The following is an 18,304-nucleotide window of genomic DNA, read 5'->3' on the forward strand; positions in this document are numbered from 1 at the left end:
GTCTAAGATTGACTTGCAGAAATGCTGACTTCCAATAGGTGGCGGTGCAGAGGTATTGTTCCATCTTCCTTATTGCATATAAACCATATTGTGTGATGATGTGAATGGAATTGTCTGGAATCTTCCAGAATTCTCTTCCTCCTATAAAGGTGTCATGAAGTTTTTGTGATGTTCGGGCGCTTCAGACGACCGTATTTGCACGTGGGTTTGCATGCGCAAAATTTGTGTGCGCATCACTCAGAGAATAGAACCTATTGTTTTCAATTAGCTCCTTCGCACTTTCACTTATGTGCTCACATTTTACACGTACATAACTGCGATATGCTCTTTTTTTTACGCATTTGCGCCCCGCTATCCCACCAATAACACCGAAATCGATAACACTGAGGACAAATTACGCTGACCAGCCTCTTCAATTACGTGGGTGTGTCCCGCGCCAATGTGTCATCTACCCGGCAATGCAGAAAGTATAGTAAAATGCGCTAAAATGTGTGTTATGGCACCGCTCCTGCAATGTAAAAAGTTGCTCTGTTGCGAGTGTTTTTGCGCTTAGGCGGCCACACACAGGCGTAACTTTTTACTGTACTTTTTGACGCTGTCGGGACCGCTCACATCGGCGCGTTCCTGGCAACACCATGTTTGGGTAGTCAGGCCAGCCTATTTAGTACCAGGTGTTAACGATTTTCCGTACAAATTTGCACACATCAGTGCGCAATTTCGTGCAGTCGGGGCCTTTGGTAATTGTGCACCAAAACACAAAATGTCACTTTTTTTTCACTAACGTGAAATGCGTGTGACAATGGGTTGTATTTGCTGTGTATTCCACGCACAGATTTTGCTCGCGCAGATTCGCCCATGCGTCTAATAGTTTCAGTGGTAAAAATCGCATCGCACTCGCATGGAAATAATGGGTGACTCCTCGCGAGGAATCACCCCAAAATAGCACATGCAGCGAGTTTTTAATCTCGCAACATCGCAGCAAGCGAAAGATGGCTCATGTGACTAAACACCTTGAAACGAATGTTATTTTCACACGCACGTTCCGTCCATACCGCTATCGCGTACGTTCACACACGAGTTTTGTGCGTTGTGAGACCCCAACGAAACAAACCCACTTTTTTCACTGGGTCTATTTATACGGGATTTTTCGCTCACAGCGATGACGAATGGAGTTGATATTCGTGCGCCTCCCAACGCACAAACCTCACGCGATTATGGCGGCCGTGTTAAACCGCCTTATACAAGCGCAATGTTTAAATACAATTTATTTTCTATTGGAAATACACATGATTTTCGCTTGCTTGAAAAATCGTAGATTTAGCGATGCAAACCGCAACGCACTGGCAGTGAGTATGGCAGCTTCACAAGCGAGCTCGCTGGTGGGAATGCCCCCTCAGGTGGAGCCTTATTATGGCTTTGGCTCACAATTCCCAGTCATTGACTTGCAGGAATGCTGCCTGCCGAGAAGTGGCGCTGTAGAGGCATTATGGCTCCACCTTCCCATCTGCACCCTCACATCCCTCTCTCCATGGCAACAGCAGCGTGCAGGTCGCCTTAGAAACCGAGTACGTCACGCCTCCTGCCGCCCTGCTATTGGCTGCCGGCAGAGAGTTCTCCAGAAGCGTCCAGAACGCGGAAGCGGAAGCGGCATGTGTAGCCGGCGAGCGGTGTGAGGCTGCGGCTTCTGGAAGGTTCTCCGCAGGATGTATATATGTAGCGGCGCCGCCTCCTCCTCCCCCAGCTAACAGCAGCAGCTCCCAGCGCGCAGCACAATGTCGGTGGTCGGCTTCGATCTTGGATTCCAGAACTGTCACGTCGCCATCGCCCGAGCTGGCGGCATCGAGACTGTAGCCAATGAGTTCAGCGACCGGTGTACACCGTGAGTACTGAGCGGCGGGTGGTGCTGTGCTAACGGGACAGACGTGACTTCTAGAAATCCATTATCTTCTATGACTCTTCATCGCTGCTGATACATTGTTGCGATCTGTTTCCTTGGACCTTTAACTCTTTCCTATACAGTGAGGAGAGGCTGTGGGGGATGCTTGGGGTGTGACTGGAGCTTTTGGCTGAGTTAGATGTGTCTTTGTATTGTGGGTGCGGTGATGTTACTGTATATTAGTAGATTGCTGGGTGTTTTAGTTCTTCCCTGGCAGCAGCCTGTAGTCTGACATCTCCCCATCCTTGTGTGATGAAGTGTCTGGAATCTTCCAGAATTCTCTCTCCATCTTCTGCCGCCTCCTATAAAGACGGCTTATTACGCCTCCTGGCTTAGTGATGCTGGCATGTAGTTGCTGCATGTGCCTCTGGGTATTTGCGCAGAAGTTGTACATCCTGAGGCTGCCTTCACACTGGCAATAAAATCGTACAATTTTCACACAATGCGAGAGCGAGTTAAACCGCGGAATTGTGAAACTCGCGCTTTTCAATGGTTTCATTCACATCTGCGATATTCTCACTCGTGCGAGATGTTCATATTCTCGTAGAGATCGCCGGTGTGAAGGAGCCCCAGGGGCAGTTTCACAGCAGGTTATGTTTCAGCGCGATGTATTTGCGCTATGAACGGGGTGGATTTGCGCCCATTCCGGTGCATCGTGCTGTGCCTTTTTGCACACACACAGGGTTTGTTTATATCCGTTATCAACACCCCCGCTGTGATTTAAAAGGCTTTTTAGTCTAATGAGATCCCGAAGTGTTCGTTTCCCAACAGTTTTGTGCAGTATTACATGCGCATTTGTGCACACACCCCGCCATACACTCCTACTCAGATCTGTGGTGTGTAAATTTACACAAAATATAGTATGTTTGTGTTTTTGTTGTGTTTTTTTTTTTTTTTTTTTCCCACGAGTGTGAAATGTGTGCACGAAAAAAAATAAACCGGGAAATGAAGGCGAACCTAGTGAAATCAATGGGTTCTATTCTCTGCGTATTACATGTGCAACTGCACCTGTGAGAAGGACCTCTAAGGGTGACATTATATATTTTAGGGCTTAAACAGATGGGTGCATGCGCTAACGGGCTCGCCGCTACGGAGTCTATTCGTGCATGAACCAGGGTTTTTCTTCTTCTGACTACTCAAACGTTGTGTCAGTTTGAAAAAGCATAAAAATCAGTAATTGGGAGGATAGGTCCGGCCCCATGTGCGAGAAAGATGGGAATCCCGCTGGTGAAAACAGAACCATTGAAATTGATGATTTCGTGCCGTGGCTATTTATACGCTTGTTTTGTTTTGTTTTTTTCTTCCATGGCTGCAAAGCGGTACAAAATCACATCTATGTGTTTAAACCCTTGGGCCTCATGTCCACTCAAAAAATACAATCCGCACAGAATCTGCCGCGGATTTGCTTTAAATGGCATTTTTTTTGCATGCAGATATCCGCACACATTGCTATCAATGTGATAGCAATGTTGCGGAATCCGCGGCAAATGGAGCATGCCGCGTTTTTTCTCCCGTGCATGAAAAACGCAAATCATTTAAACTGCCATCCGTGGGTGCAAAAATCAATTTAATGGACCCGCGGATGGCAATGATTCCCTATGGGCAAAATCCGCTGCGGATTCTGCAGTTCCATTTACCCAGTGGACATGAGGCCTTAGGGCTGTGTCACGCTGCTGTGTAAGTGCATGTGCAAAATCTGCGTGCCATAAACAGACTAGAGCCTATTGATTTCAGTCGGTTCGCTCTCGTAAGTACGTTTTGTGCACGCAAAAAAGTAGGACCTGCTCTATTTTCCTGTGTTTTGCACAGCGAAACTGCCATAGAAGTGTATGGCTGATGCCAAGGAGAAGTGTGAAACACTGCGCGAAATGCGTCAAAAGACAGTTGGATCTTAGGCTTTAATAGCCATTAAGTTCCATGGAAAGCGATTGTCACGCGTGTGTACTTGCCTTGCACGCACAAAAATTACAGTAATATGTGCAGTGGCGCGCGAAATGTGTAAATACACTGTGGTGAGCATATTTGCGCAAACGCTTAGGGCTTGAATTGTGTGATGGTTTCTAGAGGGCTCAGCAAGCAGTGTAATGTTGGGTCTGATGGCTGTACCTGCAAAAGCGCTCTATTAGGGTGCACTGACGGGCGAGCGCGATATCTGCTCCAGAAACTTGGACCGTTATTGCACTTGTCAAACTGATTCAGAAGGTTTTAAAAACTCCTCACATCTTTGTACTTGTGATTGTCATGTGCCAAAAAAAAATCACAAGTACTTCCCTCAGCTTTCAATGGAAAAAATCACATTGCACGGCAGGTGAGTGCGCTGTAGTATTTATTTTTATGTTTAAGACACCACAGGAAATATTGGCAATTTCTTATGAGAAAAGCTATGTGTAAGAAAGATGGGGCCAACCCCATGCGCGAGAGTTCTGCTGGTCAAAACGAAACCGCTGAAAGCAATGGTTTTGTTCCGTTACGTTTTGCAGCCGTGATTTTCACAGCAGCAAAACTGGCCAAAAACTCTGCTATCTGCTTAAGCTCTTTGGTCCTTGAGGGCTAAATGTAACCGATGTCCATGGACAGATTTTATTTGCGGAATCCACACGGAGGTTCCGCAGTTCAAGCCGCCCGTAGAAAATCATGGGCATTCACACCTCAATCAACACATGTAGATTCTGCATGCGGAAAACAAATCGCAGCATGCTCCATTTTACTGCGGATTCTGCAAGGATGGGCTCTGTTGATCTCTATGGAAGGTAACTATGCGCAATTCAATTGCGAATGCATTGCGTATTTGTAGGCAGATACCTCTCTGGTTGCTTGGAGACCAAGCAGGGAGATGGGGCGGAGGGGGATGGCAGTCACGTTTGGCTTGCGGCTTTTGTTTTTCTCCCACGTGGACGAGCTGCAGTGCATCCGCCTACATCCGTGCGGAATAAAAATCGCATCTGTGATCACTGGCAAGCATTTAAAAATCATTTCCACGCTGACTCGCAGGTCTTCTGCTGTGAACATCCACGTGCGCCGTGAACCTGAGGCCTTACTGCCGCCTGACTGCCCAAAATCAGACAGGCTGGGCCCTTCATTCCTCCCCTCCCCAACATCTGCCATGCAATTAGAAGGTTTTGCTGAGATTTGACTATTATGTATGGCTACTCTAAAGGCAACCTGTCACCTATCTAAAAAAAATAAAATAAAGTCCCCTAGTGCAAGCACAGAGCCGTGACCGAATCCTAGAGTGACATCACATCGGGACGTCGTCTTGGCAGACTGTTTTTGCGGGGTGGTTTGCCATTGCCTTCCCCAGTCATCTTTACCCCCCGGCAATCTGGGTACTCGTTTTACCGACCTCGGAAGGATGGAAGGCTGAGTCAACCTTGAGCCTTGAGCTTCAGGTCTCGAGCGAGAGCTTAGAACTGCATTCTGCTGCCTTAACACTCTGTGTCACCTATCTTCTAGTGCTGCTAGGGCAGGTGACGGGGTGCAGTATTCTTTTGTACTCACCTGCAGCTGAAGTGCATGAAAGTGTGAGTCCCGTGCGCACCCTGTCCCATAGACTTGTGTAGGAGACGCCGTGTTAGAGTGGCCTAAGTGTGAACACTCTCATATTTGGGGATGTGGTTGTGTTCAGAACCAGCCACTCACATGTAAACTCATGATAAATAGTAGTCAGCACTCCGCCACCATTACTTACAGGGATTCTGATTCACCCCATATAAAGTTCAGCTCTTCTAGGAGGATTTTCCTGACATTTCCTTAGTTCCATTTTCGGCCAAAGCCGTAAAGCCCTTACAACACAGCAAAGGGGTCCGATTGTTGTTGGGTATCAGTCCGGAGAAGGAGACCAAGATATGGAACACAGTGAAGACCATCTCAAGAAGTGGAATAAATTTGACACAACAGGGACATTAACAAGAACTGGACAAACCTCAAAAATTGATGCAAGGACCAGAAGACAATTGATCTGGGAGGTTGCCAAGAGGCCAACAGCAACATTAAAGGAGCTGCAGGAGTTTCTGGCTAGTACTGGTTGTGTAGTACATGTGACGACCATCTCCCGTGTTCTTCATATGTCTGGGCTGTGGGGAAGGGGGTAAGACGGAAGCATTAACTAACAAAGAAAAACCTCCAAGCCTGGCTAAGTTTTGCCAAAACCTACATAAGGTATGTGAGAGAACCTGGTCTGATGAGACCAAGGTGGAACGTTTGGAATTCCCAAAGGTATGTTTTGTGTAAAGCCAACACTGCGCATCACCAAGAGAACCCCAGACCCACAGTGAAGATGATGGAGGCAGTATTAGGACTTGGGGCTGTTTTTCTTATGCTGGAACTGGGGCTTTAGTCAGGGTGGAGGGAATTACGAACAACTCCAGATATCAGTCCATTTTGGTACCAAACCTTCATTCCTCTGCTAAAAAGCTGAAGATGAAGAGGAATTTCACCTTCAACACCACAACCCAAAGCATACCTCCAAAACAACAAAATAATGGCCTCGCAGAGGAAGATCAAAGTTTTGGAATGGCCCAGCCAGAGCCCAGACCTGAATCCTATAGAAAATGTCTGGGTTGACCTGAAGAGGGCGCTACACACAATATGCTCTCACAATCTGACAGGTTTGGAGCTGTTTTGCAAGGAAGAGTGGGCAAAGATTGCCAAGCCAAAATGTGCCATGCTGATAGATAATTACCCAAAAGACCAAATGCTGTCATAAAGTCAGAGGGTACATTAACAAAGGATTAGTTTAGGGTGTGCATACTTATACAAATGCATTATTTTAGTGTTTTGTCACTAAATGATTTCCTTTTGTTCTTCCTGGTAACGAGCTGCCCTCTGGCCGCAGGACGTATAACTCCATTACACGGTGTCCGCAGTGGATGTTCTGCAACAGATCTGCACCAAACATAACTGCTGGGCTGAACCTGCAGGCGCAGCCATGTAACTGGCGCTATTACACAAGCGTTAACGGTTCTCATGTAATGGCGCCCTTTCTGTGGCTGCCGATGCAGGGATTTCTTAAAATCTTTGTCATCCTAGATGAATATAATGAGACATCAGTTATTGTAGCTCCGAGCTTTACTGCTTAACAGCCGTATCATTCCTGGGTAAACGGATATCCACCTGTACATACGGCGGCACAGGGCCCACACGTGTGCTCGCCGTTAGCGAATTACATGTAGGCATCTGCAGAAAGTCCAATCCCCTCCAGTCTGTTTGTTTTGTGTTCACATCTTGACATGTTCCAGCATTTTACATGACGGTTATGTTATATATACTATGATGCTGTTTTATTGTATGTGGGAAAAATAAGGACTTTGTTCGGACTACTACCTACCATGGTGTAAAGTGGAAATTCTGAAGGGGTTTTCATATACGCTTTTAGGGAATTCTGAGTTAATAAGTGTTCTCTGTTCAGGCGTCTTGTTTCTTTGCCATAGCGGGGAAGGAATACAAAAGTCACCTCTCTGGAGCACCTCAACTGCATCACACAGGCAACCCTGTGACTTCAATGGTGCTGCGTAATTCTCTAACTTTCTCTGTGGTGGCGCTCCAGGGATATTAAACACTTAGGCCTCATGTCCACGGGGAAAATAAGGCCCACCGCAGATTCTTCATGCAGAATCCCGCAGCGGGTCCCTCCTGCCCCGCGGACATGAGGCTTAAAAATAAGCATTACTTACCTGTCCGGACACTGCGGATCTTCCCTCCGTCGTGGCCGGCTCTTCTTTCTTCAACCTGGCGGATGTGCTCGGCACGTGCGCTGTGCAGTCTTCTTTTTTTTCTTTTTTTTTTTTTTTGACCTCCTGCTCTCCCGCGACGGAGAGCAGGAATTCAGCTGCGGGTGTGCCGCGGAGCCGGACGGCTTCAATAGAAGCCTGCTGGAGCTGTCCTCGCGGGAGACCCGCACTAAAATGCAGCATGCTGTGGATGTTTTCCCGCACACGCAATCCGCGCCTCAAGGAAAAATGACATCCGCAGGTATTTAATTACCTGCGGGTGTCCAATGCATCCCTATGGGGTGCAGATCACGCATGCGCGTGACCCGCTGCGGATCTGTCCCCGTGGACATGAGGTCTTAAGCCTCATGTCCACGGGGAAAATAAGAATTAAAATCCGCAGCGGATTTTAACTCTTCTCCCGCGCGCGGATCCGCACCCCATAGGGATGCATTGACCACCTGCGGGTAGATAAATACCCGCGGATCGTCAATAAAAGGGATTTTAAAAAAAATGGAGCATGAAAAAATCTGGACCATGCTCCATTTTCATGCGGGTCTCCCGCGGGGACGGCTCCCGCGGGCTTCTATTGAAGCCTATGGAAGCCGTCCGGATCCGCGGGAGACAAAAATCTGATTTTACTCACACGCTCCGGTTCTTCTCTTCGGCGCCGCGCCATCTTCTCTCAGTCGCGGCCGGATCATTTTACTTCGGCGCGGCGCATGCGCGGAGCACGTCACCGACGTCATCATGCACATCCGCCGAGCCGAAGAAAGAAGATCCGGCCGCGACGAGAGAAGATCACGCCGCAGCGAAGAGAAGAAACGGAGCGGATTGGAGGTAAGTTTATTCTCATTTATTCGTATTTTCAGCCCTCATGTCCGCGGGGCAGGAGGGACCCGCTACGGATTCTACATGGAGAATCCGTAGCGGATCTGATTTTCCCCGTGGGCATGAGGCCTTAGGCTACATCCGCACTGGCTACGAAACATTGCTACAATGTGAAGCCTATGATTTTTAATGGGCTCTTTCACATGAGCAAGACTTTGTAGCCCATGTGGATGCAGCCTCACTGTCAGGATTTCTCACAAACTACAGCTGATGACTCAAAAAGCCCTGCAGGGGGCGCTTCTAAGGGCTCGACTACCTAAAGAGAAGATAATTGCTCAAACAGAGGAAAGATGAAAAGACTTAGGCCTCATGTCCACGGGGAAAATCAGGCCCGCCGCGGATTTCTGCTACAGATTTCTGCTGCGGATGCACTGTAATTGTCTTTTATTTTTCATGCGGGAGATCAACTGAGATATGTGCTCTTTGAACTCCCGCGCGTGATCCGCACTAAAATGGAGCATGTCGCATTTTTTTTTTTTTTCACGCACATGAAATTTTAAAATCACTTTAAAATACCATCCGCGGCTATTTATGTATCCGCAGGTGGTTAATGCATTCCTATGAGAAATTTTACATGCGGATCACGCTCGCGGGTGATCCGCTGCAGATTTTAAAATCAGATTTTTCCCTGTGGACATGAGGCCTTAACGATGGTTTTGCATAAAATTACAAGCACAGATAATCGCCCCATTTCTCTGATTAGCTAAAGTAAACTCAGTAGCAGCATGGGTGTGTGTTTGTGTGAGGGATTGTGTTTGTGCGAGGGATTATCTGCCCAGCGGGATTTCACTGTTCTCTCCAGCATCTGTTTGCCTTGTATAATCAATAAACTCATTGTGTATGCAATGTAAACAGATCCATCCTGGAGTCTTTTGAAAGAGTGAAATGCATTTAGATGAAGGAATTCACTTAGGCTATCAGTGGTTTCAACAATGGATTTTGTGCGGGCTGAAATCCATCGTAAAACAAAGTGTACGACTGCTCGCTTTTACACATTATTAGCGCTCACTTTCGGCTGTTTGGGTGAATTTTGAGCGATAATCTTTGCATGTAACAAGTAGAGCTTGCCCAGAGAACCCCTTGAAGTTACACGTGTCTAAAATACGTTTCTTTACTGACTAGTATCGGCTTATTTTTCAGGGCCGTGGTGTCTTTTGGAACAAAGAGCAGAACAATCGGCGTTGCTGCTAAGAATCAGGTACGTTGTTTAAACTGTCGTTGAATATTCACCAACATTGTAGAAAAGCACACGGACCGCACAGACTATATGTAGATCTATTGTTTCTCGGCAGTAGTTATAAACATGAACATGCGGTTTTGTTACATTGTATCACTAGCCACTCCATGGCAACCTCTTTTTAGCAGGTACCCTACTGGGTGAGAGCATGGTGACTGCTGCCACTACAATACAACACCCATGAGGGAGGGAGACAGTAACCCAACAATGCTACTGATGCCCGGCTGAGCCCTTCAAGCTGCCCGTAGGGAAGCATGAGGCGTCCACACCAAAATTTAACACATGTGGATTTGATTTGCGGATGCCACGTGCAGAAAAGAATCCCCATGTGCCGTGGATATGAGGCCTTCGGGTGTATCCACACACCGCTGATTTGCTCCAGATTAAAATCCTTAACCAATCTGAATCAAAATCCACAGCAAATAGACTGTGAAGAGACATCATTATTTTTTATTACTCGTGTCAAATTGTTGAAAATGATCTGTTTATACAATAATTGTCTTCCTGCAGCTAGTCACAAATGCCACCAACACGGTGTCCAGCTTCAAGAAGCTCCACGGCCGAGCCTTCAGGGACCCGTTTGTGCAGCAGGAGAAAAATAATCTGGCCTATGAACTGGTCCAAACGAACAATGGCGGCGTTGGACTGCGGGTATGCTTCTGGTTTCAGTTGCTACTGATTTACTATAGTTTAATGTTTGTGTTGATTGAGTTTGATTGCCTTTTTTCATTATTATTTTCAGGTGATGTACATGGATGAACCGCACGTATTCAGTGTAGAACAGGTCACAGCAATGCTCTTGACAAAACTCAAGGAAACTGCAGAGAGTAACCTGAAGAAGCCGGTGACGGACTGTGTCATATCTGTAAGTGTCCAAGTCCTTACTGTGTATTGGGGCTCTGCGACACCATCTAGTACAGGAAATACTCATGGCATTTTAGCTGGCACTTTGCAAGCTATGGATTGTGTTAGTTTTAGATTCCCTCAGCTAGTTCATATACAGGGGGTGGACAAAAATATGGAAAACACCACACAAAATGCATGGGATTTTAATCATTAGTACTGTGCATCCCTTTTGACCCCTGTTTTGGCTAAGGGCTTTCACGCCAAATTTGTTTTTACTTCACCTCTTGCCCTGCTCCTGGATGGTTTTGGCAGCCAGCTGGTAACAGCAGCTAAGTGGCTCAAACCCCTGATCAATGGAACCATGTTGCTTGGGCAGATGTGAACATGTGCCTGGCAGCATCTGTGTCATTTTACCTCCACTTTAAATCAGTCTCCACATGTCTTATTGATATATGACTTATAATCCCTTGTAATTTAGGGCATGCATTTCGTACTGTTTCCATATTTTTGTCCACCCCCTGTACATGTCACATGAGTATTGTACAGTGACTGTTGGTTTCTGGACTGAATGTCATGCAGAGTATGTTCTTTACTTTGGTAGGTTCCCTCGTTCTTCACAGATGCGGAGAGGAGGTCACTTTTGGATTCAGCACAGATAGTTGGCTTGAACTGTCTAAAACTAATGAATGACATGACAGCAGGTAAGTTCCTCCTCTGCGAATAATTATCTCATTCTATAACCATATTTAAAGATGAAGAATATAAGTATATGCTAGAATAGATGTACCTGCTGGATCTTCAATGGTTGGTGGTCAGTTTGAGTGGTCCCTGCTCCCCCTAGAATGTACAGTAGAGCTGCTAAGTAAAAGCAGCATCACTATGGCAGAGCTGGTGCGTCCGGGCATTACATTTAAATGGATACCATGCAGTACCGTACTTCAGCTCATTGCTGGGGGTTCATGACGCTGTACTTCCATTTACATTTATTTTTAAAAGTTGGTGGTTTTTATGCAAACCCCATCTTCATAGCATTTTTCCAATATCAGTATGGTTTTAGCCAGCGATATTGAGCACTACAGTGCAGGATGATTACAAGTTATACTTTGAGTATTTTGGTGTAAGAATGGTTTGGTTCTGACATAATTTATAAGGTAGTACCATGTTTGAAAGTTATTGCTTATCCAGTTGTATTGAATGGAGAAGTAGGGCACGTGTGGCTGCCGTTGGCCTCAATCAGCATGTGATGTGGGTCCCAGTGGTCGGACCATGATCGATCTGAAAGTTATTCCCTATCCTGTGGATGTGGGCAAACTTTCCCGTTATGGCACAACCCCTTTAATTGCTTCCCTATAGAATAATACAACATCATTGAGGCAGCTGCAGTACAAATTCTAATGTAATGAATATTGCTCATGCACATTAGCTTGAGGTTGGTGTGACTGGTCAACCAACTAATGGGTATGGGGATGCCCCAATTGACATCAAATTTTGGGGAAAAGAATTGTGCATGTTGGATCTCAACAGACTCAATCCTTATTTTATGCATTTATATAGTGCATACGTATTCTGCAATGCTGTTCAGAGATTGTCATCTTCTATCAGTCCATGTCCCCATTGGGGTTCATAATCTAAATGGCACTGTTGGTATCTTTTTGCGTTGTGGGAGGAGACTCCTGCAGACATGTGGAGAACATATGGAGGGCCTCACAGGCCACTCTAGAACCGGGCAATGGAGGAAACCTGCACATAACCTGTTGGGAGGCACATTCCTCTTCCCAAATCGGGCGCATCTGTGACTCCTCATGTGGCTGAATGGAAATCTGCAGTTGTGATTTGTTGTTGATTTCCACTATAATGTACATCACCAAATTAGAACATCTGACGGGTCACGGGGGTCTCTGTCCCCTTTATGTACTACTTTTGAAAAGTGGAGAGAAGAGTCAAGTTGCATATTTTGACGCAAAACTTTGTAAGCCAAAATCCGCCATATAATTGTGTGTGTGTGTGTGTGTGTGTATGTAATATATATATATATATATATATAATGTAATTTTTTTTCTTCTTTTATGTCACAGCTTTTGGCATAAAATGTTTAAGCCTACCTCACGCTCCATGCAGATGTTGCCCTTGGTCAGATTTGAACCCATTGCCGCAAGGCAACAGTGCTAATCTCTGATCCATCAGGTTAACAACCATAGCCTTTCATGCTTTTTACACATATGTGTTGCTCTTCTTTAGTTGCATTGAACTATGGCATTTATAAGCAAGATCTCCCAGATCCAGAAGAGAAACCGAAGATTGTGGTTTTTGCCGATATGGGACATTCGGCCTTTCAGGTTTCTGCATGTGCCTTCAATAAGGGCAAGTTAAAGGTACAGTAGTCTATATATTGTAGATTTTGAACACAACTAAAAGACTTTATGCATATTCAAGAACTATGGCCCTAAGACCCAATGTCCACTGGTGGATTTTTGCTGCAGAATCCAGAGTGGGCGTTCTGCTTCGGACTCCGCAGTAATAATCCTTCATAGCATGCTATATAAAAGATTTTTCATGTTCACAAGCAGAATCCAATTACGATTTCCACTCGTGGATTAAAAATCGCAGCATGCTCCATTTTACTGCATTTCCGCACGGACGGCTTCCATTCAAGTCAATGGAAGCTGTCCGATCTGCAGTCCATCTGCAGTTGTCACTACGGACGGGCTGCAGATTCCACAGGAAAGCAGGAGTTTACAAAAAATATTGTACTGCTCCAATGTGCCGGCTGACACATCCGCGGGACAGAAAAAAGACCTGGACAGGTACATATGGTCGCCGGCTGCGAGCAGGGTCTGATTTCGCTACGGGCTCCTGCATGCAGAATCTGACTTGGACTTGAGGCCTAAAAGTATTTCTGGGATGTATATGGACTGTAGTTTGGTAAGACCCATTGATGATGCATGGTAGTTATTGAAGTTGATTATAGTAATACCATAGCAGGCCACCAGGGGTTTTCTAAGGTTTCCCTGCATTATCCTCTTGTTTCCCTTATGTAGGTTTTGGGCACTGCCTTTGACACCTATCTGGGAGGAAGGAACTTTGATGAAAAACTGGTTGAACACTTCTGCGTTGAGTTCAAAGCCAAATATAAGCTGGATGTAAAGTCTAAAATCCGAGCCCTGCTGCGACTCTACCAGGAGTGTGAGAAGCTGAAGAAGCTAATGAGTAGCAACAGCACAGACCTTCCACTTAATATTGAATGCTTTATGAATGATATCGATGTCTCGGGACGGATGAGCAGGTCAGTATTGTGCTAGATACTTAACCTCTAGTTTGGTTGCTATACTAGAAAACCACATTACAGCTGATGAACTCCCACTTGCTTTATTGGCATCCTCTTCAGCAAGTGGAGGAAAGACTAATATTTTTTCCTTCTAGCTTGTGTAGAAAAAAAAAAAAAATTAAATAGAAAATTCTCTCCTATTTTCTGATCTCGCACAACCATTTTTTTTTCTTTAACCCCTTAATGACACGGCCTATTTTGGCGTTGAGGACCAAGCGATTTTTTTTTTTTTTTTTTTTTGGTATTTTTCCATCTCCATTTTTCAAAAGCCATAACTCTTTTATTTTTCCGTGGACGCGGCCGTATAAGGGCTTGTTTTTTGCGTGGCGATCTGTAGTTTTTATCGGTGCCACTTTTGGGTATATAGACAATATCGTAAAAATTTTTTTTTTTTTTTTTTTTTAATGATAACAGGGAGAGAAAACGCATCAATTCTGCCATAGATTTTTTTTTTTTTTTTTTTTTTACAGCGTTAATCATGCAGCATAAATGACACACTAAATTTTTTCTGCGGGTCGGTATGGTAACAACGATACCAAAATTGTTATATTTTTTTTAGGTTTTTACACTTTTTTGCAATAAAACCCCCTTTTTTTGGAAATCTTTTTTTTTTTCTCTATAGCTGCATTCAAAGTCATGTAACTTTTTTATTTTTCTATGTACGGAGCTCTTTAAGGGCTTATTTTTTGCGAGACGAGCTGTAGTTTTTATTGGTACCATTTTGGGAAATGTACGGCTTTTTTGATCACTTTTATTGCATTTTTTGTGAGGCAAAATGCTAAAAATTAGCATTTGGCCTCTGTTTTTTAGCGTTTTTTTTTACGCTTTTTGTGGTACAAAATAAAAAGCGTGCTGAACTTTTTGTACACGTCGTTACGGACGCGTCAATATCCAATATGTGGGGTTTTAGTTTTTTTTTCCCTTTTTTTATGCTAATATTAGAAAAAGCATAAAAAAGTGGTTTTTTTACATTTTTCTTTTTTTTACACTTTTCTTTTCTTTTTTTTTAATACTATTTGAGTCCCTCTGAGGGACTTACATCACTGTGCCTATGATCGCTGTCATAAGGCATGGCAAAGCTACTGCTCTGCCATGCCTTATCGCTTGTACAGCGATTATAGGCACAGGCAATACAGGACGCCAGTGTCTGGCGTCCTGTTGCCATGGTGACAGGCCGGGCTCTCGCGATAACATCGCGAGTTCCGGCCGGAGACACACAGGGATCGCGATCCCTCTGTGAACTCTTTCCCTGCCGCGATCTACTTAGATCGCGGCAGGGAAGGGGTTAACAGCGGCGGGCGCATCTCCGATGTCCCCCCGCTGTTGGAGCGGGACGCCGGCTGTGACTGACAGCCGGCTCCCGCTGCGGGATAGCGCTGGATCTTATGTGATCCTGTGCTATCTCCAGAACGTACCAGGTACGTCATGTTGCGGGAAGTATCCCGCTACCATGACGTACCAGGTACGTCCAGGAGCGGGAAGGGGTTAAAGAAAAATCGCAAAAAAAAAACCCTGTTTGGGCTCATTCTGCTTTGCTGCTGTATTATGGGAACAGGAAAACTGAACCCACTGGCGAAATAAACTGTTCTTTAAACTGGAACCAAATGAACCCCATTGACTCTAATGGGGTCTATTCTGATTCTGTCCTGTTCTCCATGGCATGCTATTTTGGCCAGCATTTTTGCAGAAATGAAACCTCTTCCGCTGATGTGAACAAAGCCTTAGTACAAAAAAAAAGCACAAAGTGATAAACACCCAAAATAGTGCTGCCTGTAGGGTTTCATAAGCCCCTATTAACAGGGGTGCCCCAAGCCTTTATGCTGCTTGATGCAAAGTGTGAATTGAACACCCCCCACCTTCCATGCAAAGTGGAGAAAAAAACCCTCATTTTACAGGCTTTGAAGGCGCCAATACACAAAATTCCCAACACCTATTTCAAGCAATGAGACTTGTCTGAAGTGACAGAGTAATAGTGCTTCCAATAGTGGCCCCAGTAGTGTCCAAGTAGTAACAGCGCACCAGTTAGTGGCCTCCGTAGTAAATGTGTCCCCCTATAGTGGCCCAAGTAGCAATAGTGAACCTCATCTCCTAGTAGTTCCTGTGGTAATAGTTTCCCCCAACAGGCATTTCACTCACCCAATCTGCAGCTCCAGTCTGGCGGTGGCGGTCATCATTGAGTCTGTGGCTGATTACCTTTTTACCCCCTTAACCTTTAACAGAGGCAACCCACCAAACCTCTGAGGTCCTGTAGACTGTTGCGTTAGGTGCCAGGTTGCCTCGTGGTAGGGGCGCCCCTGTCTATTGACCTACACATAACATCTGTATGTGAGGTTTAAGCTGCATAAAAGCGCCAGCGTCAAAACCGCAAAAAATGCTGCAAATTTTGAGGGAAGGAAGGGGGGGTCCTGTGTGACACCACCATTACAGAGCTGTTGTGGGGAATTTAATCTTTCTGCAACATTTTTGCACAGGATGAATGTGGTTTCTAGTTGCAGCAAGACCTTTAAAAAAACAAAAGAACCCCCCCCCCCCTTTTTTTTTTTTTGATGCAGGCAATTCTACCGTTCATGTTATTTTATGAATGTTCTGTTCTCATTCAGGTCAGAGTTTGAAGCCTTATGTGGAGATCTCTTGCAAAGAATTGATGCCCCTCTACGCTCTTTAATGGAACAGATCCAACTTCGAGTCGATGATATCAGTGCAGTAGAAGTCATTGGCGGTGCCACACGTATTCCAGCTGTAAAGGAACGCATTGCTAAGTTTTTTGGGAAGGATGTCAGCACCACTTTAAATGCAGATGAAGCGGTTGCTAGAGGCTGTGCGCTGCAGGTGATGTTGCTAAAAGTCCCATAAAAATATCAAGCTGGGTACTTGGCCAAGTGTTAAAGAGAACCTGTCACCACCTATAGGCACCGTGAACTAACTTCTAGTGCTAATAGGGCAGGTCCCAAGCACTCCAGGAGCTTGTATACTCGTACAGCTTCCCATTCCTGTTGCCCATGGAGTCTACTGGTGCAGCTTTCTGTGGGTAACCTCGTGGGAATGGGGAACCAGGTGAGTTAACGACTTCATCTCTTTAGCTTCTGGTGCTCATTGGTGACAGGTTCCCTTTTAAATAAGTTCTTTAGTTATTTGTATTGCATTTTCTGACACCCTAATATAGAGTATCAACCATCGAGTGGGTTAAATGGACTCCAGAAGACCTCCATTCATTGCTACTGCTGTAGATACTGGGCAAATGTTCCTTTGTTTTATTGCTCCTGAGCACAGTATGACTTCACTAGAAAAAGGCCTGTAAAGATGTGTCGTGGGCATGAAACGATGGAATATATGTGCTCTCTTACACTTCTCGAATGAATAACAGTCATGAAAGGATCACTTAACAGTTCCTTATCTTGTTGAACTGCTGAGTGTTGCTATAGAAATAAGCGTTGGTGAAAAGAATCCTTCAATGTTGTCTTCGCGAATGTGTCAGCTGGGGCACAGAAATGAAGGATGAATGGAAAAAGTTGAAATGCACACATTTTTATTATATGGGAGTAAATGTAAAAACCAGATCATGCAGATGATGAAAAGCTCTTAGAAGTCTATCACTTTATAAGTAACCATAGTTTCAGCAAACTTTCCATAAATCAATACTACAGGTGAAGATAAAAAAACAACTTTGCAATAGACTTTATTTAAAAGGGAAAAAAAAGTCCTCTTCTCCACTTACCAAACACTTCACATCTCCTTCCCTCTTTGAGACCTTTGTCCTTCTTGCTCTCAGTTAACTAAGTAAAAAAAAAAAATCCATCTTCAAAGACAGATAAGACGGATTGTCTGCTTCCTGAGGGATCAGGTTACATGTGCTGCCCATAGAAGTGTAGAGAAGAGGGGAGGCAGTTGCAGGGAAAAAGATGAAGCAGCATTTCTGTTTCTAGTATCCTCTTAGGTAAAACAAAAAATGTAATACCGTGTTAGCCAGTAGAGGAAAATGTGATTGTTCTCAGCAAGAGAAACCAAGTAATCTTGTAGATGTTATAACTTTTAATGGCTAACAAAAATACATGATGTTATAGCGAGCTTTCGAACCTACTTTAGGGCTCTCCCTCAGGCTTAAATGGAAGAACCCTGAGTAGGTTCGAAAGCTCGCTATAACCTTTATGTATTTTTGTTAGCCATTAAAAGTTATGATATCTACAAGATTACTTGGTTTCTCTTACTGAGAACCATCCCATTTTGTTCCTAGTATGTGACAGTAATGACTAGAGTTTCTGGAGACACCTAAAGAAATAGATCAGAGGATGGATAAATCGTTAGATATACTTCGGACAAGGCATATAGGAACAATGAATGCTTTTTCTATATGCATGTGACAG

The 18,304-nt window shown here is 44.8% G+C and overlaps 1 protein-coding gene across 1 annotated transcript in view; it reads left to right on the plus strand.

The window, feature by feature from the left end:
• Positions 1 to 1,633: 1,633 nt before the first annotated feature.
• HSPH1 (heat shock protein family H (Hsp110) member 1) overlaps positions 1,634 to 18,304 on the plus strand; it is a 31,533-nt gene continuing 14,862 nt past the window's right edge. The window contains exons 1-8 of the mRNA XM_066583051.1: positions 1,634 to 1,879; positions 9,676 to 9,733; positions 10,283 to 10,423; positions 10,515 to 10,637; positions 11,220 to 11,319; positions 12,857 to 12,990; positions 13,657 to 13,901; positions 16,544 to 16,772. Of these exons, the coding sequence (XP_066439148.1) occupies positions 1,773 to 1,879; positions 9,676 to 9,733; positions 10,283 to 10,423; positions 10,515 to 10,637; positions 11,220 to 11,319; positions 12,857 to 12,990; positions 13,657 to 13,901; positions 16,544 to 16,772 (1,137 nt within the window). The 5' untranslated portion in view covers positions 1,634 to 1,772. The remainder of the gene's footprint in view (positions 1,880 to 9,675; positions 9,734 to 10,282; positions 10,424 to 10,514; positions 10,638 to 11,219; positions 11,320 to 12,856; positions 12,991 to 13,656; positions 13,902 to 16,543; positions 16,773 to 18,304) is intronic.

Source organism: Eleutherodactylus coqui, chromosome 1 (assembly GCF_035609145.1).
Source record: "Eleutherodactylus coqui strain aEleCoq1 chromosome 1, aEleCoq1.hap1, whole genome shotgun sequence".
Taxonomy (NCBI): domain Eukaryota; kingdom Metazoa; phylum Chordata; class Amphibia; order Anura; family Eleutherodactylidae; genus Eleutherodactylus; species Eleutherodactylus coqui.